Consider the following 25,377-nt stretch of genomic DNA (forward strand, 5'->3'; position numbering starts at 1 on the left):
CTCGGCGCAGGAGGAGGAGTCGGCCACGCCCACCTCTGAAATCGCGCCGTCTCCGGGCGGGGGACAGCCGGAGAAAACCTGCCGGCGCACAATCTCGGATGCCATGCTCCACGCGCCGCAGTTCAAAAAAAAAAAAAAATTATGAGCGTTGGGCTGTGCAGAGTCGACACTTGCAGCATGCTGCTCAAACACAAAGAAGTAACAACTGCGACAGTTGTTAGTTCACCTCGTCCTGCATATACCTGTGCATTCTTTTCAAGTGTCATTCTTTGTGTTTAAGCAGCGTGCTGCAGGTATCGATCTGTGACAGTTGTTCGTTTGCGCTCGTCCTGTGTGTGTTCTTTTCGTGCGTCCTTTGTGCTTGAGTGGCACGCAGCAAGTATCGAGTTGCTTGCCGACCTGCATGTGACGTTCTAATACCTTGCTGTCCGATTCCCTGCTTTGATCTCGCCGTGAAAATGACTTTTTTTCCGGTGCGGTTCTGCAAAATGGAACCATGTGCGCTCGCACTGCATTTAGTGTCTCTGAAGTGGGGAGTTCGTCAGGTTGACATGCCGTCTACCATATTAAGGAGGTCGCATTGTCGATATGAGTGCACTGCTCAGGAAATTCAACGGCCTTGAAAACGCATTTTTCAAATTCAAGGGTTTTCAAGGATTTCAAGGACCCGACGCACCCTCTTGAAATCTGCAGCTACTTTTCTCACATATAAAGCCTAATTTAATTCTCGTAAGATGAGTATTTTATCCACATTGTGTGTATGCAATGTGTATGAGCTGAATATGAAATCTTTCTGGATCGCTTATTTAGTTTGTCAGTGTAACATGTCAAGAGCTAGAACAGTAGGAGCTATAAATATTTTTAACATAAAGCCAAAACTGTGCCGAAAGTACAGAGAGCAGTATTCAAACTTTCTAGGCATAAATTTCTTACATCTGATTTTCCGTTTCCTTTGTGGTAGCAATGGTACGCACATTGAATTTTCATCATCTGCAGACTGACTAATTACAATTTGATTTGGAATTTCTATGCAGTGCTGCACTTATTGCACATTATAGTTTTAGCTATGCAATAATATTCACTTTCTGCCTAGCTGTTTTTTCCTGCAGTTTGCAGAAACAATATAGTGGCAGCTCTGCCTATCTTCTGGACTAGTTGACCTACAATAAAATAGTTCCGCATTGAAATCAACACAAAAAATTAAGCAAGTCTTATTATTTTCATCAGGTGTGACCCTAAAAGAAAATACAGGAAATATCTCGACAACCTCATGAGCCCCTTAAAATGCTACTCCTTCACCTTACGTTGTGACTGTGCTGCACGTTTTGCACTGGCCTCAATTCTTTTTTTTGTCTGAATGGTAGTCAGCTAGAGAGTGCAACAAGCCAACAATATTATTATGGACAAGCGTTACATAAATATTCAAAGACAACGTTGGTCCTGGCTATTACTATGGGTTCTTATTTTAAAATGTTTGACATGCCCTAGCCTTGGCTGAAGTCAGTCTAGCGCAGGCATTCTTGAAGCATGTCTGGATTGTTGTGCTGCAATATGCTGCTGGGGGCCTATTAGTCTGTAACATTGCACCACTCACTTGCTGCAGCAGATGAATAACTCAGCCCGTTTAACACCGACCAGTCTCAGTTTGGTCTGAGAGAGCTCTGAGAACAACCATCATCATCTAGCGTGTGAAATGGCACACAAAACTGAGACTCACTTCCCTGCTGCCTACATCGTCTGCTGGCATTCTTTTGCCTGCCACACGTGCTGCACCGTCACTGGCATCGTCGGGTGGCAAACGACTTTCTCGAGGCTTCCACACTTTTTGCACGGCTCGCTACGCGCACGGGCAGCCTGCTGGCACAGGTAATGGCAAAAGAGCAATGGCAACTGCGACGTCGACTGCTTGCAGCTCGCTGCAGCGGCGACGCCTCAGAAGTTAGGGGTCACCTTCACGTAGCCATAGACGATGTCAGTGTCGCGAGGTGCGGTGTGGAGGGCTGATCGCGTAAGTGAACCTCGAAATCCATATGAATTACCTTCACACGCTATATTGCCGTTGGGATTTGGTAGATGATATACGCATGTTCACGGGAATCGATCCCGCAGGCTACCCTCAGATAGGCCATGAAATTTTTGTGTCGGTACCCCTGTAACACATGTAAAATGTCAAGAGGATGTACGACTGTAGTGCTGCACCTCTTCAGTAAATGGGAACTACCTGTTAATCACAACGCAGTTTTCCCGTCCTTGTAACGAGATCAACTGTATTCTGCAAGGAGTATTATGTATGTGGACAAGTTGGAACTATCTACCATATTTTCTCTCGTATAAACCACACCAGAGATTTAAAAATATTTGGAGCTAAAGTCGAGACGAAAAAGGCAAATTCCGGTTCTGCAAAAGGGCTTCAGGCAGTGCCCACAGATATGAAAAAAAAGCTAGCTTCGCGGTGATATCCCCTTTAGGCACGAATTATGATTGTCTGAAAATGCGTCAAACTTGCGCAACATAATTCCAAAGCACTCGATATTTGGTCCCAAGAAAGAAAAGAGATAATATGTTGTTCGCATGAGTATCAGTAATTAATTGTAATTAGCATGCAATTAAATATCTAATTATTCAGCAATCAGTCAGGTTTCAATCTTCCATAAAAATAATCAAATGTTAGGCTCAAAATGAATGCTCAGTTTGTCTTTTGGCTGTATTCGTTTTGAAAAAAGAAAAATAATACTCTTGATGTTGGTCCTGGAATGCAGCATGTCAAACGATCATTGAACATGTAGTGTCTCCAGCAAAGCGATCTTCTGCAGCAATACCCAGCCCATGAATTTAATAGCTGTCCACTCAGAAGCCTGTACAAATGTGCATACTGCGTTTCTAGCTATTTGAAGAAACATGCGGTGCACGACGCGCCTCCGCAGTTGATGTGTACAATGTACACACCGCCACTGAAGGGGGTGTGCGGGGCTTATTTTTAGAACATTTTCTGCGAATCATTGTTTAGGGTCCAGGTTATGCATGAGAAAACCATGGTATGATCTGAACCCAGTTCTCAGTCAATAAAGGACTCTACAAGTTGCCACTGTAACAGCAGGCTGAACAAGCTGAGGTGAGCATGGCAGGGAAGGAGTACTCACGGAAACCAGCAACCTCGTGGGTGAGATCCAGAGGCAGGACAGAAAGGGCAGGTACTGCGTGCGCACAAACTTGATGGCCTGCCCCTGCTGGGCGTCCGCCACACATATGCTCGAGTCGTGTCCAACCCCAGGCCAGCCGGGTGCCGTCTCCCGAGAAACACACCGAGTGCACCCAGCCAACTGCAAAGAAGGTGAGGGGGTGTCATGGTTTCAGCACTTATATAGGGAATGGGAATATATATTATCGCTTTGAATATTCAAAAGAATGTTACAGTATTCAAATTCTCTCGACATGACTAAGTTATTCGAAATTTTGAAGTATTCAAAATGAATGAATAGACATAGATTTGACCAACTCACCCAATCAGCCATTTGACCACTATTCCTCTATTTGCATTTTAATGTGACCACACGCAGTAATTGACAACACTTACTGCCACTCGCGGACAGTTCGGCCACTAGACTCCCAAATGAGGCAGTCTTGTCACCCCAGGGCGTTGGCTCGGGAGGACTGTCCACCTCCTTGATGTACGCAGGAAAACCACCTGCACACACCGCAAGAATGCACAGCATTAATGAAAGCACAAGACGGCAGGCTCTTTCTTTCTAGCATTGCACCTTCTCCAGAATCCACACAGATGAAGCTAAATGGACAAAAATGCAATTTACTGGACAGTTCTGGAATAACATACCCAGAGCTTTGCATATGCAATTGCCTTGGGTTGTTGCCACTACGTGTGCGTCACGTGCAAACCATTCTTTGGGTTCGCAGGTTGGTTGTTATTTTTCGAAAATAGTGTTCCCAAGGCTCCCCTAAGCTCCACTGCATTAATCTCATGAAGATACAGTGATTAACTTGTGTTTTGGTTTATGGAGAAGAAACTCCCGTCTACAGCGCACTTACAAAATCTCATAAGAACCCAGAGCCTGGGTACCCCATGCTGAAGATCTCCATGAGAGCTGATCAAACCACAACTGGACGACCACACTCCATCTCAAAGCACATCATACTGCTATAATGAAAGTGGAAACGCAGGATTGGAGACAACACTGGTTCTAACGAAGTGAACATATGCACTTGCATGTTTTGGTCCCAGTGTATATCTGATCGAAAACCACACTTGCCAGCAGATGGCCTCAGAGATTTGTCAGCACGTCAGAGGCCGCGTGCTCTGCTTTGGAGGCTGTCATGTGCTATGCGATTTGAAGGTTCACAAACAGCTGCAACATAATTCAATCATACGATCACTGGCATCCACAGCAGTTTTCCAATGTTACTGTCTTGGCTTTCTTTCCATAAGAGTGAACGAAAGAAAAAGGGGAATTTTTTTCGAGGGGCTCATTTATATGTTATACAAAATCGATGAATCAAACAGACAATAGGGGATATTCATAATGCTTGGTGCTCTGGCAACACTGTGTGCGTCCGCCATTTTTTGTTGCGTGCCGTCGCGAAATCGTCTGTTAGATTCTCCATAAGGAGAGGCCACGGAGAGGCTGAGCCGCAGTCGTTGGCGAAGCTTTTGGACCAAGAAAATGCGACTGTTTCTTTCGCCATCCTGCGCCGAACAGTCAGAGGACTTCACTGTGCTGCCACAAATCGACAAGAACTCAATATCGGAGCTCCGAGCGCTTAAAAGCTCATCCGGACGGCAGCTGCAAGAGGTGCGCACCGCTTTGCAAAGCCAAACTGCTCTTCTCTAGTGCGTGCGCTTCCGATGTGAGGTAGGCGTTCAAGAAAAGTGCTTGTTGCAGAGGAGGTGTGACTCAAACTTCTAAGATAACCTTGCACTGCAACACATCTCCATTGTATTTCCCACTGTGATTTTATAGACGTGTCATAAACACTCGTCAGATATCGACACCATGTTGTTTCTGCGCGACCTGTGCAACGCTGTGCTGCTTTCCTCGGCTCAATTTTCTAACCACAGGTGTCTCCATACCCTCCGCAGTAATGAGTGTTGTAGTTTTTTCGAAATAAACAATGCATGGACATGTGCATGAGCGGCGCGCCGCAAACCAAACAAAAATACTGATCGCGTGTTTTCGGTCCGAGTAATGCTCTTTTACTGCACACTGTTGTTTATAATGTTTTGTGGTAGTAATCTATCACACATATTTAGTATTGCCGTTCTGGTTTTCTTGAACGTTATACGTGTGTGTTGACATATCTTTTTTAAAATATTGTGCTTTTTGCTTTTGCATGCCACGGAGGCGTGCAAACCCGTGCCTTCGTGGTTATGCACGGAGGCGCGCGAAAGCCCGTGATCCGCGGAAAGAGGAGTGCGATGGTCTACCTGCCGAACAAACAGCTCCATCTACTATACGGCTCTGTAACTCTTTGCTCCGTGTTCGCAGCACACATTGACCGACGAAAGCAAGAGAGAAATAAGAGGGCAGGGTTAAGGGGTTGTAAAGCGAAGGGCTTTGTGTGGTGGCACTGATTTACCACAGATGCGTACAACAGCGTCTGTGGCACTACCTACAAACATTTATTTACGTAAATCATTGCTTTCGTGCACCTGCAACACCAACAAGCTAATGTTGATCAATCATGCTCTGTCGTGCGTATGCAATGCCGGCCGTCTCTCTTAAAACGTGTATACCGTAATATATTGTTCTGCAAGTCTAGCTTATGTTGCAGGCGAGCAAATAAATTGCACGGAGAAATAAGAACTGAGGTGGAAGAGCGCTTCTGCGTGCGCCAGTCATTTCCGAACCAAAGCACAGTCGCAATCTTCTTGACGAATCGCGTTGGTACATTCTTTTCCTTCATTCAGGTAACTGATAAATTCAATTAAAATTAGTGTTATCTTGTTCCCGGCATTGTCAGGGCTCCCTCGTTGCCTGAACAGTGCACAAAGCATTGGCAAGTCATCGCAGAACAAAGAAAAAAATTACACCATCTCCCGCTAAAGGGGTCCATGAGGCGATGCAAAGCCGGAGCACTTGCATGATCGCGTTCCGTTGGCGTTCGTTGGGCATGCTACCGACCTCGGGCATGCTACCGACGTCGCGTCGTGGAACGCGAAGAGGAACGCTACGCATTTTGTGTCTTCCCTCTAGCCTGGCCGTTAATTCTCACAGGGCAAGCGGGGAACGCGGTCGACAGGCGTGCGAGAGGGGGGCAGCGTAGGAGAGGAGAGAGAGGGGGAGGGGACGCGCATGCGCTGGCGTTCATCGCGGCGTTGCGTAGGAGAGAATTTCGGCATGTCTAGCCCGCGTTTCAGAGGAGTCAACCGAAGCAAGCACTGGACTGAACGCACGCAGCGCTCTACCACTTGAAGGGGAGGAGACTAAAGGAGGAGGGTAGCGCATGTGCCATGAGAGCAGAAGCGAGAACGCAGGAGAAGCGCAAGCAGGTGCTGGGAGAGAGGTGGAGAGAGTAACACGCAGCTGTTGGAGAGAGGGAAGGAGGTGAGTTGCGCATGCGTAGTGTGAGTGCGGACGCCCAGGCCAACACCGCTGGACATACCCCTGAGCAAAAGATGCTTCGCATCTAAAAACCAGTAGCTAGCACCTGAAAGACTGCGATATGCGACTGGTTTCATTTTCACACCCAACATAACATGGCGGATTGAGCTTATGGTATTGTCAACAGATGGCGCTGTACATTTTGAATATCCCCTATTAGACCAGGGAAAGCATAGAGGACGTTAATTGCTGTATTTAAGCGGGTCTTTGAGACCGCAAATCAGAAAAAAAATCGAATTTTGAAAATGTTTTATTTGGATTCTGCCGCTACTGATGCATAACCTCGCCAATTTTCATGAGTCTTAGATCAGTATTTTAGCCGTGACGGCATTTTATGTGCCATCAGCGAGCTAAATTTTTAGCGATGAACGCGTAAAAAACGGGCTTATTCAGCGCCGCGCTCTTGCCGTTCTACGTTCCCTACGGCAGCCATCTTGGTCGCATTCGAAAGAGCCGCGCTTTTTCTTGAATATCCCGCCACCCTTGTTTCCATCCACCCAGAACTCACATAGAAAATCCGTGCCAAAAAAAGGTCCCTCTGCGTAAGCCTATTGGCACAGTGAGCCCATGTGACTAAATAACGCCTTTCGATTCGCCGGGCCTCCCGCGCTGTCTGCTACAGCGCAAGCAAAGCGGCAAGTTGATGTCGCCGTAGTATAACCGTGTTGTTCTCGTCGATTTACGTCCATAAAGTTCCAACCTGCGCAAGCTGGGAAGAAATTGGAGCAGGCGTTTTTGATCATCCTCAACAAAGACTGCATGTTGCGGCGGCTTACTGGCATGGTGCCAGGTGAGCTAGACAAAGTGCGCCGCAGCCGCCAGGAGTGAATTAGGCCTACGCTCTCGGCCGCGTTTTGGAGCTTAAATCGTGGCGCAGCCATATCGAAAGTTGGCGTGGCGGTGGAACGCGATCCATCGGTCGAAATGACGACTTCACCTGTGTCGGCTGCCGCCTCGACGACGTCAGTGATAGGCAGCGTGGTAGAAGGATCGACACGACATTCTTGACTAGCGCCGATCGTGCGCAACAGCAGAAAAAGACTGAAGATAAGATCTCCGGCTTATCGGCAACTTCCGCTAGCAAGCGCAAGCTGCGGGCGCTCGCAACAGCGTGCGAGGGCTCTGACCCTTTGGCGGCTAACAACGGGATCATCGACTTCTCCGCAATCAACAAACTGCTTGAAAGGACATGCACTGGGGCCGTTTCGATTGGAAAATGTGATAAACTACTCTCCTGGTGTCTTCTAAGGCATTTATTTGCAAAGTAAAGCATTTTTACTTGTGTAACGCTCCTTGAAGATAGAGTTTTATTTTTTGCTTTTTTCTCAGTTTCAATTTTTTGGCAACCTTTCATTCTTTTAACGAGCGTTTCTCAGCTTTGGTACACTTGATTTTGATCATTTTTGTATTACTGAAAAGCTGGATGTTTAGTGAGTGCAACAAAGTGCCATATGTTACTATAGAAAAGCGTAAATTTTTACAAGAGAGAAAATAACAAAAATATATTTTCTCGGTAATCGAATGGCGAACTTTGAAGCTTCATAACTTTTGTTGTAGGAAAGCTAGAACCATAAAATTTGCTTTTTGCACTCTTTGATAGCTGTAGAATGCAATGACATTTAATTCAGCAGGATCCGAGTAGCCAATTTTTAAAAAAGGTGATCAAACGAAATTTTAATGAATGATTAATTTAAAAAATAGTCGTAAGGGCTACATAAAAACTGAGTTCATATTTGATATTTACTTATGTAAATACATGATCACCGAAGTTTTCATCATCCTAACTTAAATAAAAAAATTCTTGATGTCAAAGTGCCTCTTCCCCCCTTAACTGCAGAGTATTAATGGTGACGTAAATTGAAATTAACTGAAGCGGACGAAAAGTTATTCATTCCGTCAGTGGGATCTGAACCCACAAACATCAAAATTTCGTACACTTACGGTAATACCTCGTTGACTCGAACTCGCATATCTCAAAAAATCGGCTAAGTCGAAATTTTCCGCGGTACCGAACGATTTCCCATAGGTGCAATGTATTTATTGCTTTTTATCTCGTAGTATTTCCGTGCCCACTTTCGGTTATCTCGAAATCTTGACCGAGAGCGGAACAAAAACTTCACTGTCGAACAGTTTCACAAAATAGTAGCGGCAAAATGTCATACGTTTCACAAGGTTCGCACGAGGCTGCCGCGCTTACGATGAAGTGGACACTGTTCCCGAAAGGGAAGTCGGAAGCTAGCGGCATAACAACTTTGTCAAGCAACCCTGTATCACGTCATCTGATGCTAGAGACGTGCACAGAGGCAGGGCCTGCAAAATACCACGGTTCGTACACGTCATTTTGTTTACCGTCGGAGATGCGATTTCAGCATTTTATTTACACAAGGCACGTCGTGCGGACTTTTTCGTCGGCCGTGCGATGTGGTGAGGATAACGCCGCCGAAGCAAAGCAAGTCGCTGATGCTGTAAAGAAAGGTAGCCCTAATCAAAGAAGCGGATTCGAGGCTCGAAGTTTCCGGACGTCAAAACGGTGCGGATTGTATGGCTGCATCGTGCGAAAGGAGCCCCTTCCAGTCACAACATTGACAGAGAGGGCCGATTCTCTGCACTTAGCGGTGGGTTACACTGATCTCGCCTGCAACATCGGCTAGTTTGACCATTTTCTTAAGCGAAACAACATGGCGTCACGAACGGCGATCGCGGCAGTGTCGACGCAGCTAATCAAGGGGTGACGACATCAGCCAAAACAAGAAAAATGCTTCTTTTGATGCGAAATAAATTTTAGTGCAGCGGCGCGGATCGCCACATGCGACGTGTTAAGCAACTCGAGAAAGCTTTGGTAGGTGCAAGTGTTACTGAGAGGCAGACCAGCCTTAATCGGTCTTTCTTGCACTAAATAAAAAGGCATTGCTCAAAAACACAGCTGGTTGATAGCTCTGGTATGTCATTATTTTTCTTTAAAGCCTTTACAAAGAGCCAGTTAGGCGCTCCTGTTAAGAAACTGGTCAGTAGTGATAATGTTTTTAGATAAAACTGGACTTTTTAATAGAATTTGCGAAACTACGCATATCACGAAATTTTTTCTGGATTTTACTACTTCGAGTTAACGAGGTATCACTGCATATTCATTCCAATCCACGTCACAATGTTCTCACGTCTTCAGTTGTTAGTCGGCGTTTGTGGTGTCGTGACTTCTTTCTTGTGTTCGTGTTTGCACGCCCAGTCTTTTTAGAATTAATTAAAGACACCAACTAATGTCTTCAATGTTGTCCCTGGCCTAAGTGTCTGTTCGATTCATTTGGTTATGTCTTTCCACAGAAGTGCAGCATACAGTAAGTTCGGAGACTGCTTCGGTGAAGGTTTTGACTGTATAAGTTGAGGCAGTGCAAACCTGGTGCGGAAGTCGGTGGAGCCACAGGCCAGCAGGCAGTTGTTGGGGTGCCAGTCGACCGAGGTGACGGTCGACTTGATGGGCTTCTTGATGTGCTTGCTCACCCACCAGTTGTGGTCCTCCTCAAAGTAACACACCGACACCAGCTTGGCACCAGAGCCCACCGCAAACTTGTTCTCTGCACAAGAAAACAACTATAACTTTTTGAAGCCTAGAGCGATGGGCTGGCACTTCAATGCTGTTCCCGAGTGAACTTCATGAATGAAGTCAGAATTTTCCTGATGCGTACGATCCTCCAAGTCATCCTTACACCTTGTCCTAGACAGCGCTTACATTCCACCACCACGAAATATTTCAACGAAGCCTTCATATAAAGTGTTTTCCTTTTATATTTGTCTTATAATGCCGGTACAACACATTTACATGATTCAGATATATTCATTCAGCCCAGTGGGTAACACACTTGCCTTCTGAGCCGGGGGCCCTAGGTTCAAAACCCAGCATTGCCAAGAAAGTTCATTTTCTTTTATACATGCATTTCTTTACAGCAATTCATCTTACGTGAAAGATGGACAGACTGTTTTCTCATTGAGTCAGATAGAAATGTATACACATTTTAAACAGCAGCCACTGAGAGCCTGCCTTATGCTGTACATCTCAAGTAGCCTTCCACATACGTAATCTCACATGTTGGCACATTCAGTAACTATAGGGTGTGTTCCAATTCTGGCCAGCATCACCGACAGTCTATGCTGACAGCTCAGAAGACAGCATTGAGACTGAGTGGTCAGAGTAATAAAACACGTCTGGATGTCATTCGGGCATCACGACACCACCTTGTGTTGACACGAGAAGGTATGAAAAACTGAACACAGCTTAGATTAAGCGTTTAAGAAAGCGTCTACTTGTGGGAAGATGACCCAACCAGTGAGATTCAAGCATTCCGCTCGGCCACCATCTTGTTCGGACAGCAAAGTAGACTGCATCATATTGTCTTTACTACTCTCTTCGCAGAGCTGTTTTTGCCTTTTGCAGCTAGTATTGGAACACGCCTTTAGGGGACACTAAACAAAAAGACGATTTCTCGCATATTAGTAAATTACAATTTCAAAATGCCTAAAACACCATATAGAAACTCGCCGAAGACAAGGAGAAGAAGAAGAAGACAGCGGGCACGGAAGAGCGCGCGCATTAATGAGCAAAAAAAAAAAAAGAAGAATCTTGTTTATCGTTCGCATCGAACGCAGTTTGTCTCGATCGTCTCGTCTCGTTTCTGCGACATGGTGCCGTGACCAGGATAGTGGCTGCTCCTCTTCTGACTGGCCACGGGATACCAGGACGAAGGACTGGCCACAGAAGACGGAAGAGGAGGAGGCCGCAGTGCGAACCGACGGCTGCGAGGCGGGACATCGACAGCTGAGAGCGGCACATACAAGGAGGACGACACAGACACGGATGAAGACTCGCCGCTGAAATCTGTAAGCGACCAGCAGTTCCTAATTTATCCAAAATGAACCGAGACGTGATTTCAAAGAAAAGAAAAACGCTGAGGACGCAAATAACAAACCTAGCAAGCGAAGCAGAAAAGAAGCTTCAGGAGAATCAAGATCCCACCGCGATATCGCTGCTAGCCAGCCAGATCAAAGGCATCGCAGAAATATTAAAGAAAGTGGACGAGCAGATGGAAGAGTTTGTAACGCCGGAAACAGCCGAAGCCGAGTTTGCGAGAACAACCGAGTACGAGCTGAAGATAATTAGCGTTCTCCACAACATCAATGCGTACCTTTGCCGACAAGAACAGCGCGAGATAGGGAGGGAACAAGCCACCTCTAATGACAGTGCTAGGCAAGTGCCGCAAGCAACGGCCGTAAAGCTACCAAAGGTAGAATTAATGAAGTTTGATGGCGACAAGAGGAAGTGGCAGAGGTTTTGGCATCAGTTTGAGTCAGCTGTTCACGGGAGAACTGATTTAAACGAGAACCAAAAGTTCACCTACCTTCTGTCATCACTAACCGGGAGAGCGGCAGCTACCATGGAGGGATTTCAATTTTCAGACAGCAAATACATGAAAGCTATCGATCTGCTCAAGCAGCGTTATGGAAAAGACGAAGCGCTTGTAGAAATGCACATGAAAGAGCTAACTAACCTGAGTACAGTAGCAAGCTGCAGCGACTATGAAGGATTAAGAAGACTGTCAGACAAGGTGCAAGTGCACACACGTGGGCTGGAATCCTTAGGCGTGAAAATCGAGTCATATGCGTCAATGCTCCTGCCGGTATTGAAAAGATCTTTACCTGTGGAGATGCACATGGGGTTCCAGCTGAGAAAAAGAGAATTGGCCGGCAGATCTTCAATGCAAGACCAGAATGCAGCTAAACATCACGAAGGCACTCTGAGGTGTCTGATGAGATATATCGAAGATCAAGTAGAGGGCAGAGAAGAATTGGGCGAACGGAAGGAAAGCTACGGCAACAAATCTGACAATAGACAACAGAAAAGAACAGTTAATTTTCAGAGTACAGCTGCAAAGTTTTGCATATTTTGTGAGACCAACACCCACTATACGGATGACTGTGGGAAAACTATGACGCATGAAGAGAAGAAAATGAAGCTAAAAGCGTCAAATTGATGTTTCCGTTGCACGAGGCCTCGACATACAGCCAAAATATGCAAGGCAAACATAAGGCGTAAAATATGTGGGAAATGGCATGCAACGTCCATGTGTCGGAGAAAAGAACTTACAGCTCAATGTACAGCGGCCGTGCAAGGCACACATGAAAATAAGGAAGAGCAAGAGTCTACATGCCAATATATGAACATATCATCAAGCATTTTTCTACAGACTGCAGTGGCACTAGCAGAAGGTAGAAACAAGTCATGCTATTGTCGGGTTCTGTTAGACACCGGAAGCCAAAGAACGTTCACTCTTAAGAGCTTATCGGAGAAACTTGGTTGTCCGGTCAAAGGAAAAGAAAGGCTGACGATATGCTCTTTCGGACGCGGACAAGATGAAAAGACTATGAATTCGGTTGAAGTTAAACTTAGAAGTGCATACAATGGTGAAGAAGTTTTGTTGGAAGCACTAGAAGTTGATGTAATATCAAGAGAAAGAATACCATTCCTGCCTGTCTCATTGAAGAAGAAGTACGAAGACGACGGATTAAAGCTGGCTGACGGCCTTTATACAAGCACAGACTGCAGGGAAATCGGAATCCTTGTTGGATCAGACCAGTATTGGCAATTAATGACCGGAGGCATTCGAAAACTGGAAGAAATGTTGACAGCAGCAGAGACCATATTCGGTTGGACGGTGCAGGGCAAAGCCAAGTTAGCTGCAACATTAATGAAAAGGTCAACCGTTATGGTACTTCACGTTGAAGTGGACAAATCAGACATAGAGACAGAACTAAAGCATTTCTGGGATATTGAAACAATCGGCATAAAGGGCACCGAGCAAGATGTAAAGAGAGAAGAAGATGTGATGGAGTACTTCAACAGGAACTTGAAGTATGAAGAGAAGAGATACTCGGTACGACTTCCATGGAAAGACAACGTGGAGCTTGATGAAAACAAGAGTGTAGCAATTACCAGACTGAAACAGATCACTCGAAGGTTACGGAAGGACAAAAGTATAATGCGGCGTTACGACAGTGCCATCAGAGAATATTTCAATAGTGGAGTGGCAGAAGTGGCCGAGGACCAAAGTGCACCACTTACCCACTGCTACTATATGCCGCATCAAGCCGTAATCAGGGAAGATCGTCAAACTACAAAGATAAGAATAGTATTTGATGCGTCCTCATCGTCCACAAAAGGGTTATCTTTAAATGACAACCTCGAAACTGGACCGAATTTTAATTGCGATCTTGTGCACATGCTAATGAACTTCCGACACCATCGCATTGCAATGACAGCTGATATTGAAAAGGCATTCTTACAAATTTTGGTACATGAGGATGACAGAGACGCACTGCGTTTTCTTTGGTGGGACAGACTTCCGAGTGGAAGCGATGCAAGAGTTGTAACTTGGCGAATGTCAAGACTAACGTTTGGCACTGCTCCGAGTACATTCCTGCTGGCAGCAACAGTGCAACACCACCTCAGAAAGTTAGAAGGTACGTTAAGCAGCTGAGGAGCAACATCTACGTCGACGACGTGATAATGGGAGCCGAATCACCCGAAGAAGCCGAAAAACTTTACCGAGAGTCAAAAGAGATCTTCCAAGAGGCGTCAATGACCCTGAGAAAGTTCAATACGAATGAGCCTCGATTACAACAAACTATAAAGAAGGAAGAGGAAAATTTAAGCGTCGGAACTTCCACCCAAATAAAGGTCTTGGCATCAGATGGAATTTCAAGGAAGACAGACTGTACCTACCATCGTTTGAAATAAAAGACAAGCGGTACATTAACGAAGAGGCAAATGTTACAGCTCACAGCAAGGATATACGATCCGCTGGGAGTCTTCACTCCATTCACGGTAACAGCCAAGCGAGAACTACAAAACATGTGGAGGAAAGGAACGTCTTGGGATGACTTACTGCCAGATGACGAAACGGAGTTGTGGAGGAAATGGACTCAAGAGCTGGAATCCATTCAAGAGTTCAGTGTACCAAGATGGATTGATGTGAAACAGAGGAGGAAACCTATTCACACGGAACTTCATTTGTTTTCCGATGCAAGCCCATATGCATACGGAACAGCAGCCTACTTAGTAAATGACTACGAGAGTGAAAAAGAGGCTGATATACTCATTGCAAGAGGACGAATAGCGCCAATGAAACAAATGTCGTTGCCGCGACTCGAGCTAATGGCTGCACTGCTGTCGGCACGTCTCTCGGAATACATCAGAAGTGGCTTTGTAAGGAAGATTGACGAAACAAGATATTGGGCGGACTCGACCATTGTTCTCAGTTGGTTACATGGACAGAAAAAGAGGGACATCTTTGTAGAAAATAGGGTGAAGGAGATAAAGGAGAAAACAAAGCTGTCAGAGTGGAAATACATTGCAAGTGAAGAGAACCCCGCTGATCTCATGACCAGAGGTGTGAGCGCAAAGAGTTTGATACAGTCGGAACTATGGTGGCATGGTCCAAAGTGGCTTGTTATGGAAAACAGGACTACAGTGAAGACGGAGATGGAAGAAAACGTCGAAAGTAGCGAATGCTATGCAACTAACACATGCGTGCCCATTCCGGCAGTGATCGACGCGGAGAAGTATGGAACGTACATCCGATTGCTCAGGGTAACAGCTTGGGTTCTGAGATACATACAGATTATAAGAAAGAAGAAACGGATAATTGGAGATCTGAGCTATGAGGAACTGAAGAATGCAGAGTCGACGATAATAAAAATAGAGCAAAGACAGATACGGGACCATATCACACTGAACAAGAGCAACAATACTAAGACAACAAGGATGTTTCTTTACGGCAGGGAAGTCTTCGAAGATGATCAAGGGCTGATAAGACACAAGGGTCGCCTGTCTCAAAGCGGATTACCCTACAACGAAAAACATCCAATTGTGCTACCAAAGTGGACGGCCGGTACAAAGCTGCTAGTACGACATGTTCATCAACTCGCGTTGCACGGAGGAGTAAGCGCAACGCTTTCGCAGCTTAGAACCAAGTATTGGATAATCCAAGGAAGGCAGCTGGTGAAGAATGTAATTCACGGATGTTTAAAGTGCCAACGATTTGACGCCAAACCGATTCAGCAAGAAACAGCACCCCTTCCTGCAGACAGAGTCAACGAGCGACAACCATTTGAAGTGACTGGTGTGGATTTTGCAGGCCCGATGCTTATAAAGGACGCAGTGAAAGGCACGAGAAAACTGTACATTACAGTATTCGTGTGTGCAACAACGAGAGCTGTACATCTTGAACTTGTGGACAACTGTAAGACAGACGCATTCCTACATGCATTCAGAAGATTTACCGCGAGAAGAGGCCTATGTCGCACAATATACAGTGACAACGCAAGGACGTTCAAGAAGGCCAACAGAGAAATCAATCGCATGCTCAAAGAATTACAAGAAGAAGTCTCTGCAAGAGTTAGCCAAGGAGATCAAATAAAGTGGAAGTATATCGCCGAACAAGCACCTTGGTGGGGAGGCTTCTATGAAAGGATAATACGAAGCATGAAATCATCAATGAGGAAAGTCATCGGAAAGAGACTGCTAACCAGAGAAGAGATGGTAACAATCACCGCTGAAGTTGAAGCTGTGCTTAATAACAGACCGTTGACTTATGTATACAGCGAACCGGATGAGCCGCTACCTATTGTGCCGGCTGACATAATAGGTGGAAAATACAGGCTTCCAGGCAATAACGAAGATCAACAGGAAGCCAACATAGAAGAAATCTGGAGAAACCGACAAAAGGTCACGAAAGACTGGTGGAAAAGATGGAACAAAGAATATCTGAAAGAACTGAGAGAGCAAGCTAACGCAAGTAAACAAGCAACAAGAGTGAACCGAGGAGATATCGTACTGCTCAGTTCACGCACTCCCAAATCACTCTGGAACCTGGCTAAAGTCATGGAAGTTTATTCGGGAGTAGACGGGAAGACGCGCTCCTGTCTTTTGAAAACCAACGGAAAATTCATTCGGAGACCTATACAACATATCTACAAACTTGAAGGTTGTTTCCAATGATAAGAAGAAAACTTCATGCGGGCCGGAACCTATAGAAACTCGCCGAAGACAAGGAGAAGAAGAAGAAGACAGCGGGCACGGAAGAGCGCGCGCATTAATGAGCAAATAATAAAAAAAGAAGAATCTTGTTTATCGTTCGCATTGAACGCAGTTTGTATCGATCGTCTCGTCTCGTTTCTGCGACACACCACTCTTACCCCGAGAAGACACTTGGTAAGCGAGAAAATGCACTGAAAGAAAATGTGGTTAGCGATGCCACCTTCAAATTCCCACACTTGACGCCGTGATGTCAGATTTTGGCAGCATCGAATAGGTCATGCGTATTTCCTAATCGGTAAAAACAAAGGACGTTGACCTCTGCAGGGGCCACAGACTTAACATTCCAAGTTTCAAGAAATTTCATTAAGCCAATATCACCAAAATATAAAAGAAATACATTTTGAAATCTGCAACGTCACGTGCGGACATTTCGGCACGAAATTTAAAAACGAAACTGTGACCTTGATTTTCTCCTCCATCAACATATGGTGAACAACAACAGAGTTCTCAATGTACAATTTATGATAAATCTAAGCCAATTCACTGTTCCACTTTATTTAGTCACTGACCGCTGGGAGACCACCGGACACAGGTGGCCGCACGGTTGATCCGCAGCAGCACCAAGGTAGGGGTCCACACTGTGGCATTGGTGCCGGGTTCCTCCGAGCCCAGGGTCCAGACGTACGCGTTGCGGTCCGCAGCGCAGGTCACGATGCGGTTACTCTGCGGTGCCCAGTCGATGCTGGTCACTCGAAGGTCGTGCCGGCTGAGCGTCTGCCCCCGAGACCAACCTCCGTTCGCCTCTCGCTTGTAGATTTGCACGTCCGTGCTGTTGGGGCACAGTGCCACCTCTGCAAATACGGTGAGCAAAGAAGGTCATTGTCAGAGAGGAGAGTTGGGCTATTTGGTGCGTATGACTGACTTGGGATTCATGGCTGCAGCAAAGAGCCAGTGCAGTTGAACATTTTCACAACAAATGCCTCTACAGTAAAAGCTTATTAATTCGACCCCCGTATATTCGGAAAAAACGGATAATTCGGACATGCTCCGTGATCCCGGCCAGCATATGCATTGTTTAATGGCATCAAACTCTCGTTAATTTGGTCGCATTTTGCCGCAACTCTGACGATCCTCTGAGCACGATGAGCGCAAATCGCTGCAAATGTGCAGCGCAAAAGAGCAAAAACGGCATTCGCAAACAACAGAAATGAGGCGGCACTGTCCGCATCACTAGTTGGTGACCACGCATTTGTCCACAGGCAGATCCAGCACTCGTCAGCTTCGTTTTAGGTTGATGCAATGTGTGTGCAATGTCACATAACTCAACATGGCAAAAGCTGTTGAAGATGAAGAGCTTTCAGCCGCGGTCGGAATGCTGGCATAAATATCGTTTGCTACATTGCGATGGACGAACTATCAATTGCTGGCCATTTTACTTGTGAAAACACTATATTCACATGCTCGTGACGGCGGTACGTAATAAGGGAGGTGTGCAGAGCCACGGGGGTCTGGCGCCCGGGTAGCAATGACAACAAAGTCTCAAAATGACGAAAATGGCGGCTTTTACACTGCTTTTATGCAAAATAAGCACAGGATTTGCCACTGACAAAGAAAATGAAATTGCATTGATTTTACAGACATTTGTTTATTTTTTCCTGATACTTTCAATAATTCAGACTTCGGTTAATTCAGACATTTTTAGCGGTCCCATGAAACACGAATTAACAAACTTTTACTGTACAATGAAATGAAAACCCACAGACAATGAATCCAAGGAAGGCACAAGGGTCAGTATTTGTAGTCTTTTATCTGTATTGTAGTAATTATGATGCAAATGTGAAGAAACTGAAGTGGACGAAAAGACAACTCGCCACCGGCAGGGACCAAACCTGTAACCTGAAAATAACTGATAGTTATTGGATAACCAATAACCCGATAAAGTTGACAAGAGGAAGACCGCCGCTGTAGTTCTATTGTTAGATCACAGGAAGCGTTAGCCGAAGGTTGCTGGTTCAATCCCTGCCGGCGACAAGTTGTTTTTTGTCCACTTTAATTTCTGCACATTTATATCGTAATTAATACAATACAGTTAAAAGGCTACAAATACCATCCTTTACACCTTCCTTGGCTTCACTGTGTATTAATTTTCACTGAGGTTGTGTCTATCAAAGAAAAACAAGCACTTAAATTCCCACTTCTTCATTCATACAATGAAATGGCTTGTATATACAACGAATTCTTTACATCCTAGCGACATTACAGGTACTACAGTTCGTGGTCTTTCACAATGAAGTTATGCGCATAAACAAGTATTTTGGAGGCCCCGAGAACTTTGTTATAAAAGCATCTGATCTTAGAAACACCCACCCACAAACGCAGAAACGAAGAAGTAGAGTGGTGGAACTTAGTGTTGTGTTGCTTTCTCTGTGTACCGAGTCGGTGATGCAGCTTATGCACATCAAGGGCAGAACCTCCATGAGCCTACCTGTGCGATTCTCGTTCCATGCGTGGCAAGTGATGGGCTCCACACCAAAACTGTGTACGTCCATGGTCTGAGAGTGGAGATGTCACTGCATGAAGCGAGTGCACAGAGTTAACATACATTTCACATAATGAAATCAAATGTTGCATTAAAGTTTAACGTCAGTACACAGGGTGAGGTAAAATGAGAATGCATGCGCTACCATTAGCCGAAGTCTGCGAGTACCTTTGCAAATATGATGGGCTTTCTACATAACTGCCATCATTCAACAACAAGACTCGTAACAACGCGCACAGCCAAGCTTGCAACCGGCACGTGCAATGGTCAGGCGAGATGGCAGTATTGTTTGGAGCAACACGAATCGCGACCCTCGTGGTGACGCTCACACCTAGTCAGGCATGACCCAAGTGGCTGCGCATCACTGCTTATGTCTGGGTCGACCTACTAATGAATGACGCACCGCCTTTCTGCCAGGGTGCACAGAAAAACAAAGCCAGTTACGACTTGTGGCAGCAGCACACTCTAAAAACTTCAAAACATCAGATGCACTAAAGAAAAAGGAGAACAGAGTTGCTAGGTTCACTTAGTGGAGCCTGTGAACAAAAGTATAAAACATAGCAGGTCACTTGCATTTCAAATAAAGAAAGTCAATGACGCAGTTAGAAAAAGACAAGATCGTGACCCGTTCAAACTTTTAGTGTTTTGATCAAAAGAGAGGAAAAGCTTCTCGTTCTTTACAGGAGGCTGTCTCCCACAGGTTGATGGGAAGCTAGACGTTCCGAGTTCAGAGACTACGTTGAAGTTACCCTAATGTTGACGGTAGTATGTTTACAACATCTGAAACAACTTTGAAGTATGCAGGCCTCTGTTCAGTTAACCGATGACAGACCCTGAAAAACCTGTATGCCGAAAAAAAAATAGTTCACTCAGCACAATGAAAGGGAAAGGACGGTGAGACAATACAATGGGCTTGACAGTGATAAGCGGCAGCGCGGGCATAGCTGACACACTGACGCATTCTTCGCTGTCACTTCCTCACTACTGCACTCGCACACGGGGTAACGGATTCGATCAGTTACCCGAAACTACGGCTAGGCGAAGCCGAGGAAGTGAAGCATCCAGCGGCTTTTCCGTCCAACGGAAAGGCTCCTGTCGTCCGCACGCCGCCCACTCGCATCGTCCCTTTTCCGGCCCCAACACGGCGGCTCGTTAAAGCCGCAATTGGAGCACAAAGCAAACGGCTAAACGACACAACAAGCACGTCATTCGGGCCGCTTAGGGCCCGTTTAAAAATGTTTTTTTTTTTTTTTTTTTTTTTTTCCGCCCTCGGAGCGACAGTCTAAACATTCCGGTCGCGAGAGTTACGTCACGGCCGGATCCACTACGGCCGCGCTGAATCACCGCCAGATTTCAGCGCAGCAACTTGAAACGGCCGAAATCACGAAGTGCCGCGGCGCCGCTTTGAAGCAGGTCACATCGCCGGATGATAACCTGGCTGACAATCGGTACTTTTAAAAAACGTTCTTCAGTTGGCACACACCAAGCAGCTAAGACGACGCGACGTAACGCTGTTCCGTTTCTCCTGGCACAACGTATTGTCGTAAGAACAAGCTGGCGCACCGGAGTGCGATCTCAATCGAAATGAGCAGCCTGACGAACGCACCTGTCATTTAGTCCAGGCAGGTGTCGATGTGTGCGGCATTATTTTCCGGACTGTGCGAAGAAGTGCAATCCACCGGTGTGGAGAACCTGTTGCGCTGTCGCTAAGACGGCGAAAACTACGCCACTACCGCGCCTACAATAGACGGAAGACGGAACGAGAGAAGAGCGCGATGTCATTGGAGGCAAAGGCGAAGCCGCGCCCAGTGCAAAGATTGCGACTCGTATCACCGGAACGGTGGCACATCCTTCGTCGGCAAACATTTAGGCCTAGTGGGCTTTGCGGGGGAGTAACCCGTCACAGTCTTGCAGACATCTCGGCGCGAAAGTAGCGATTTCTTCGAGACGCAGCCGTCCGAGTTGTGATACGGCGATCGAGGTGCTTCTTACCTTTGCGTCCGCCAGTCTAGACATGAAAACGGGTGCTGATTGTTGATGGAAATCGAGCGAGTTTCGTCGACCGGGCAGCTTGCCTCCGCGGTCTCTACGATAAAAAAAAGGCCGGCGTTGCTGCGCCCGGGTTGTACGAGACGAAAATGGGGTAAAGCGTTCGGCGCACCCATATAGCCGCTTAAAACCGGCTTGACTTGGCTTGAAGTGTATAAGTAGGTGGCGGCAGAATCGCTGAATCGCTGGGCTAGAAATACTTTTTAGGCGGTTTACGGGGTACGGTTGGTACGGTAACCATAGAGTTTCCCACTAACTGTGAGAAACTCTATGGTAGTTTGTTCTCCGTCCTGTTGTTGGTGTAGATTTTGACAGTGAGCTGTGTGCACTAGCGAGAACCGCCTCTGCCCGTGGGGACGTACTACGTGGTCGCATTGTGTAAGAGTGTTGTAGAAAGCGATTCATCTGCATGTCGTTGCCGTTTTGTTAGTTCTGCCAGTTCTACGATATCACCGTGTTCAGTGGACGCTTATGAGCGGAGGGAGCTTCTCCGCGGTGCTTAGCAGTTAACGCCAATCTCCCGAAGTGTTGGCCGCCAAATCTATAAGCAATGATAACGAGCTGTACGAGCATGAAATAAAGGCCATGTGTTATGCGATTTGTGAATGTCTCTTTGATGCACAACTAGTGTTGTGGCGTGCGTGGATGTGTGGTAGAAGTGCGTGTGTTGCGTGATCGAGGATCGATCGCTATCAGTTGGACTGTCATTTGGGCGAATTACTTGGACCAACACGTTTATTTAAGCTTCGTCTTGAGTAACTGCGCGTGACAGATATGGAATGCGCAAGCTGGAAGCGACGGGATATGAACCGGCGTTCACCGGGCGTTATTGTCGAGTGGCTTAACATATATGCTGTCGCCGATTATGACAATCGGTTTTATAAGCACTGCCTCTTTAGGTAGTTGTGTACAAATGAAAACGTAAATAAAATAGAAATCTTATTGTTAGGAGCATTGTCTAGCTTGCATTCCCGACACCTAAACGTCTTTCTAAAAGTCAACATTGCCGCAACACAGTTGTGTCATGCGGTGAAGTGCACAGAGTATATTGCGGTGAAGCACACATAGTACGCGCGCGCGCGTGTGGGCCTTAATTATACACGCGCCATCCTCTGTCTCATTAGTGGTGATGCGGCGGACAGCATCACCACCAACTCCAGCCTCTGTAATGAGCCCTTATCAATTTACTCTGTGAAAAAAAAAATGTGACAAGCGATTGGCAAGGCAGTAATTCTTCTAATTTATTGCAGGATTAATTCAAAATTGTTGCATGACACCTTTAAAAAAGTGCGAAATGCCTATGACAGACTCCAGTGGTACTCCAGATTTCGTGCCATCACATATATATGCTCCAAAATGTAAATGATTATTAACGAAGTATATACTCAGGCTAGGTATAGGAGATGATCATCTATATTTCATTAATTTTCTCTGAAAAGTAGTAGCTTATGGTTCACATTATTGCGTTCTTTCGAGTAATCAAGAAAAATAGCTATTGAAGAATGGTAAAAAATTATAGGTGCAGTTTGTCAAGGAAGCAAGTTGCGCTTTACAAGAAAATGATTTACGAAAACCATGCGGTGCCAGAACTAAAAGCAAGGTGGTTTCAGGAAACTTATGGTGACCTGCGATGATAGCATGCGTTGAAGCATCTTACAGGGGCTGCTTGTTGGAAAGATGGGGTGGTAATTAGGCAAGTGCCTGTCATCAGATGGGGAGATGCATCATCAAATCTTTAAAAAATAGCTATGAAGGGGATGCTAAAAATTTCTTGAAGGAATTAACACAACGCAGTACTTATTAAAGCCTCCAATTTAATGAGGTTAGCACTGGGGCTAGCAGGTACCTTAAATGAGCTGGCAACTTTAGTAATACCCCTCGTAGGTCAATAATTATTGGATTCACAGCATGCTATGGATGAGATAGGATTATGCAAATGGGGCAATTAGAAGTAATGAAATTATTGAATATACTTTGTTAATAATGCCTGGACAGTCCTAATGCAGAATGAGGTTTATATCAGGGTGAATTTACTTTTGCTAATGCTTCTGGTGGCATCATTGCAGTTTATATTCACTGGCTTCATGCACTGTATATCAAGCACCACTGATGACACTCTGGTTTTTGCAAAGTTATTGTACTGTTTTAAAAAAATAACATCAAGAAACTACATGCTTTCTTACAGTTTAATCAGGCATATAATTTAGACTCTTTAGTGAATTGTATAGGGGAGGTCTGTGTGCAGAATATCCATGGTAATCATTTAACGCTCTGTTTGTTTGCGTAATGTTTGAAGCCTCTTTTTCTATTCAAAATTGCTACGGAGCAAGAAAAATCCAACACCAGAATTGGTACTTGGGTAAAGCAGGTAGTAAGAGCAAGCTCAATCACAAGCCGTTCAGGAGCACCCACTGAAGGAACTAATACCTATAGGGCAAAGCTTCCGGTGCACCAAGAAGGGGATGGGAGGGGGCTGCCGGTTAACGTTTCAAGAGGGCATCTCCTCACCATCATCCTTCCCCAGCCACGAACTTGTACTGTCTACGTTTATCAGACTCCTACTAACACAAGACAGACTAGGTATAAAAGTTGCTTCTTTATTGCAAGATGGCACATCAGACCTTTTCAGAATTCCCTCACCGCAAGCCGTTAAGATTGCCTAAAAGCCTTTCCTTGTGCGGTGTCCCTTTTTTGTTCCCACACAGTTATCGCAAGCAAAAGTATGCAGCTTGTCACAGGCTAGCTGGTGCCACACAGGGATGGCTCCAGCCATCGTGATGTGTATTCCACTGGAGCTGTCAGACACTGTACATTCATGTTCTGGTGTGCTTGTTTAGGACTTTAAAGATGTAAACAGTGACCACTTCTGTTTTGTCCCTTGCACACTTGCACAAGGATTTGACACAGACGTTAGTTCTGGCAATACTGCCACAGGTGGTAAGAGGTACCTTGAAGTTGTAAACAGTGACTGCTTGTGTCACACACCTGCACAAGATTTTGACAGAGACGTTAGTTCTCGCAATCCTGCCACGGTCGTAAGAAGGTGTACAACCACAGGAACACCATGGCAAAGCAAGCTGAGGTTCATATTGAATATAATATTCCATTTGCAATACAATGGTAATTAAGTACTCTTGCATTCATTTGCAGTGTCAGGCATCACATCATTCTGCCTAACCCTGATCTCTTTTACCTATCGTCTACATAGTTTTCCAGGTTGGTGACAGTACAAAAAGAAAAAAATCTTTGTGGGAGCACCACATTTTAATCTCACAAGACTCCACTGAAGCACTTACAACATATGCGAACAGTGATATCCTAAATGTCAGCGCTTTTTGTGCTAACAAAAGTAAGCTGCTTGTTACCTTCGGCCTGTGATCTTACAGGAGCTTTAGCATATGCCCTGTTGTCATCTTGTGTCAACGATGCCACATACAATAAATAGTTCAACAAAGCTTACAACTCGGCAAGATGTACGTGCATATCTTCAGGGACGTAATAAAATGCAGAAGTGACCACTCACGACAAGAAACACAGGATATGTGTTAACTTCCATCTATCTTTATTTGTGGCTTTGCCAGCAAATATGTAAGGGAACAGACACATGCGCAGTAGGGCAAGGTGCAACGTCACAGCCATTTAACATTAACAACCATCACAAGAGAATGCTCAGAAACTTTTCTGCCTTTCCGAGTTTCAACAGATGGGTCACTAATACACACATCACTCCTTCCCCATCATGAAATGCTTCCAACAGTTCACATGCCATTCTCTCACCACCCGTGCCTCGAATCCTTACCTCATATTTATTCTCAACTGACATGCTCTGCCACTCATGCAACAATAAGACAGATTTGCCTGTCCACTCTTAACAGCCTGTAAGTACACTCCTAAGAACTCCCCCCCCCCTCTTCCACCCTCCACCCTCCCATTGGTCATAGGCCAGATGGGTCATTATATTATTCACCTAGCTACACAACTGTGCTTGTCGAACATGAATATATGTGAACCATACAGTTGCTTTGCAATAAGCAAATGTAGTACAAGTACAACACTCTCTATGAAGGCTTGGTTAAAATAGTTTTATGATC

General features: G+C 45.5%; 1 protein-coding gene across 1 annotated transcript; it reads right to left on the bottom strand.

Annotated features, from left to right (window-relative positions):
- Nucleotides 1-1,728: 1,728 nt before the first annotated feature.
- On the bottom strand, nucleotides 1,729-21,339 carry LOC119399225 (actin-related protein 2/3 complex subunit 1B-A-like). The gene is given in 8 exon segments (XM_049417582.1): nucleotides 1,729-1,854; nucleotides 3,141-3,266; nucleotides 3,268-3,320; nucleotides 3,575-3,682; nucleotides 10,004-10,183; nucleotides 17,268-17,549; nucleotides 19,184-19,268; nucleotides 21,230-21,339. Coding segments are annotated over 7 exon segments (939 nt in total). The 5' UTR covers nucleotides 19,248-19,268; nucleotides 21,230-21,339.
- Nucleotides 21,340-25,377: the final 4,038 nt, after the last annotated feature.

The sequence above is a fragment of the Rhipicephalus sanguineus genome, chromosome 7 (genome assembly GCF_013339695.2).
Source record: "Rhipicephalus sanguineus isolate Rsan-2018 chromosome 7, BIME_Rsan_1.4, whole genome shotgun sequence".
In the NCBI taxonomy this organism is placed as follows: Eukaryota; Metazoa; Arthropoda; class Arachnida; order Ixodida; family Ixodidae; genus Rhipicephalus; species Rhipicephalus sanguineus.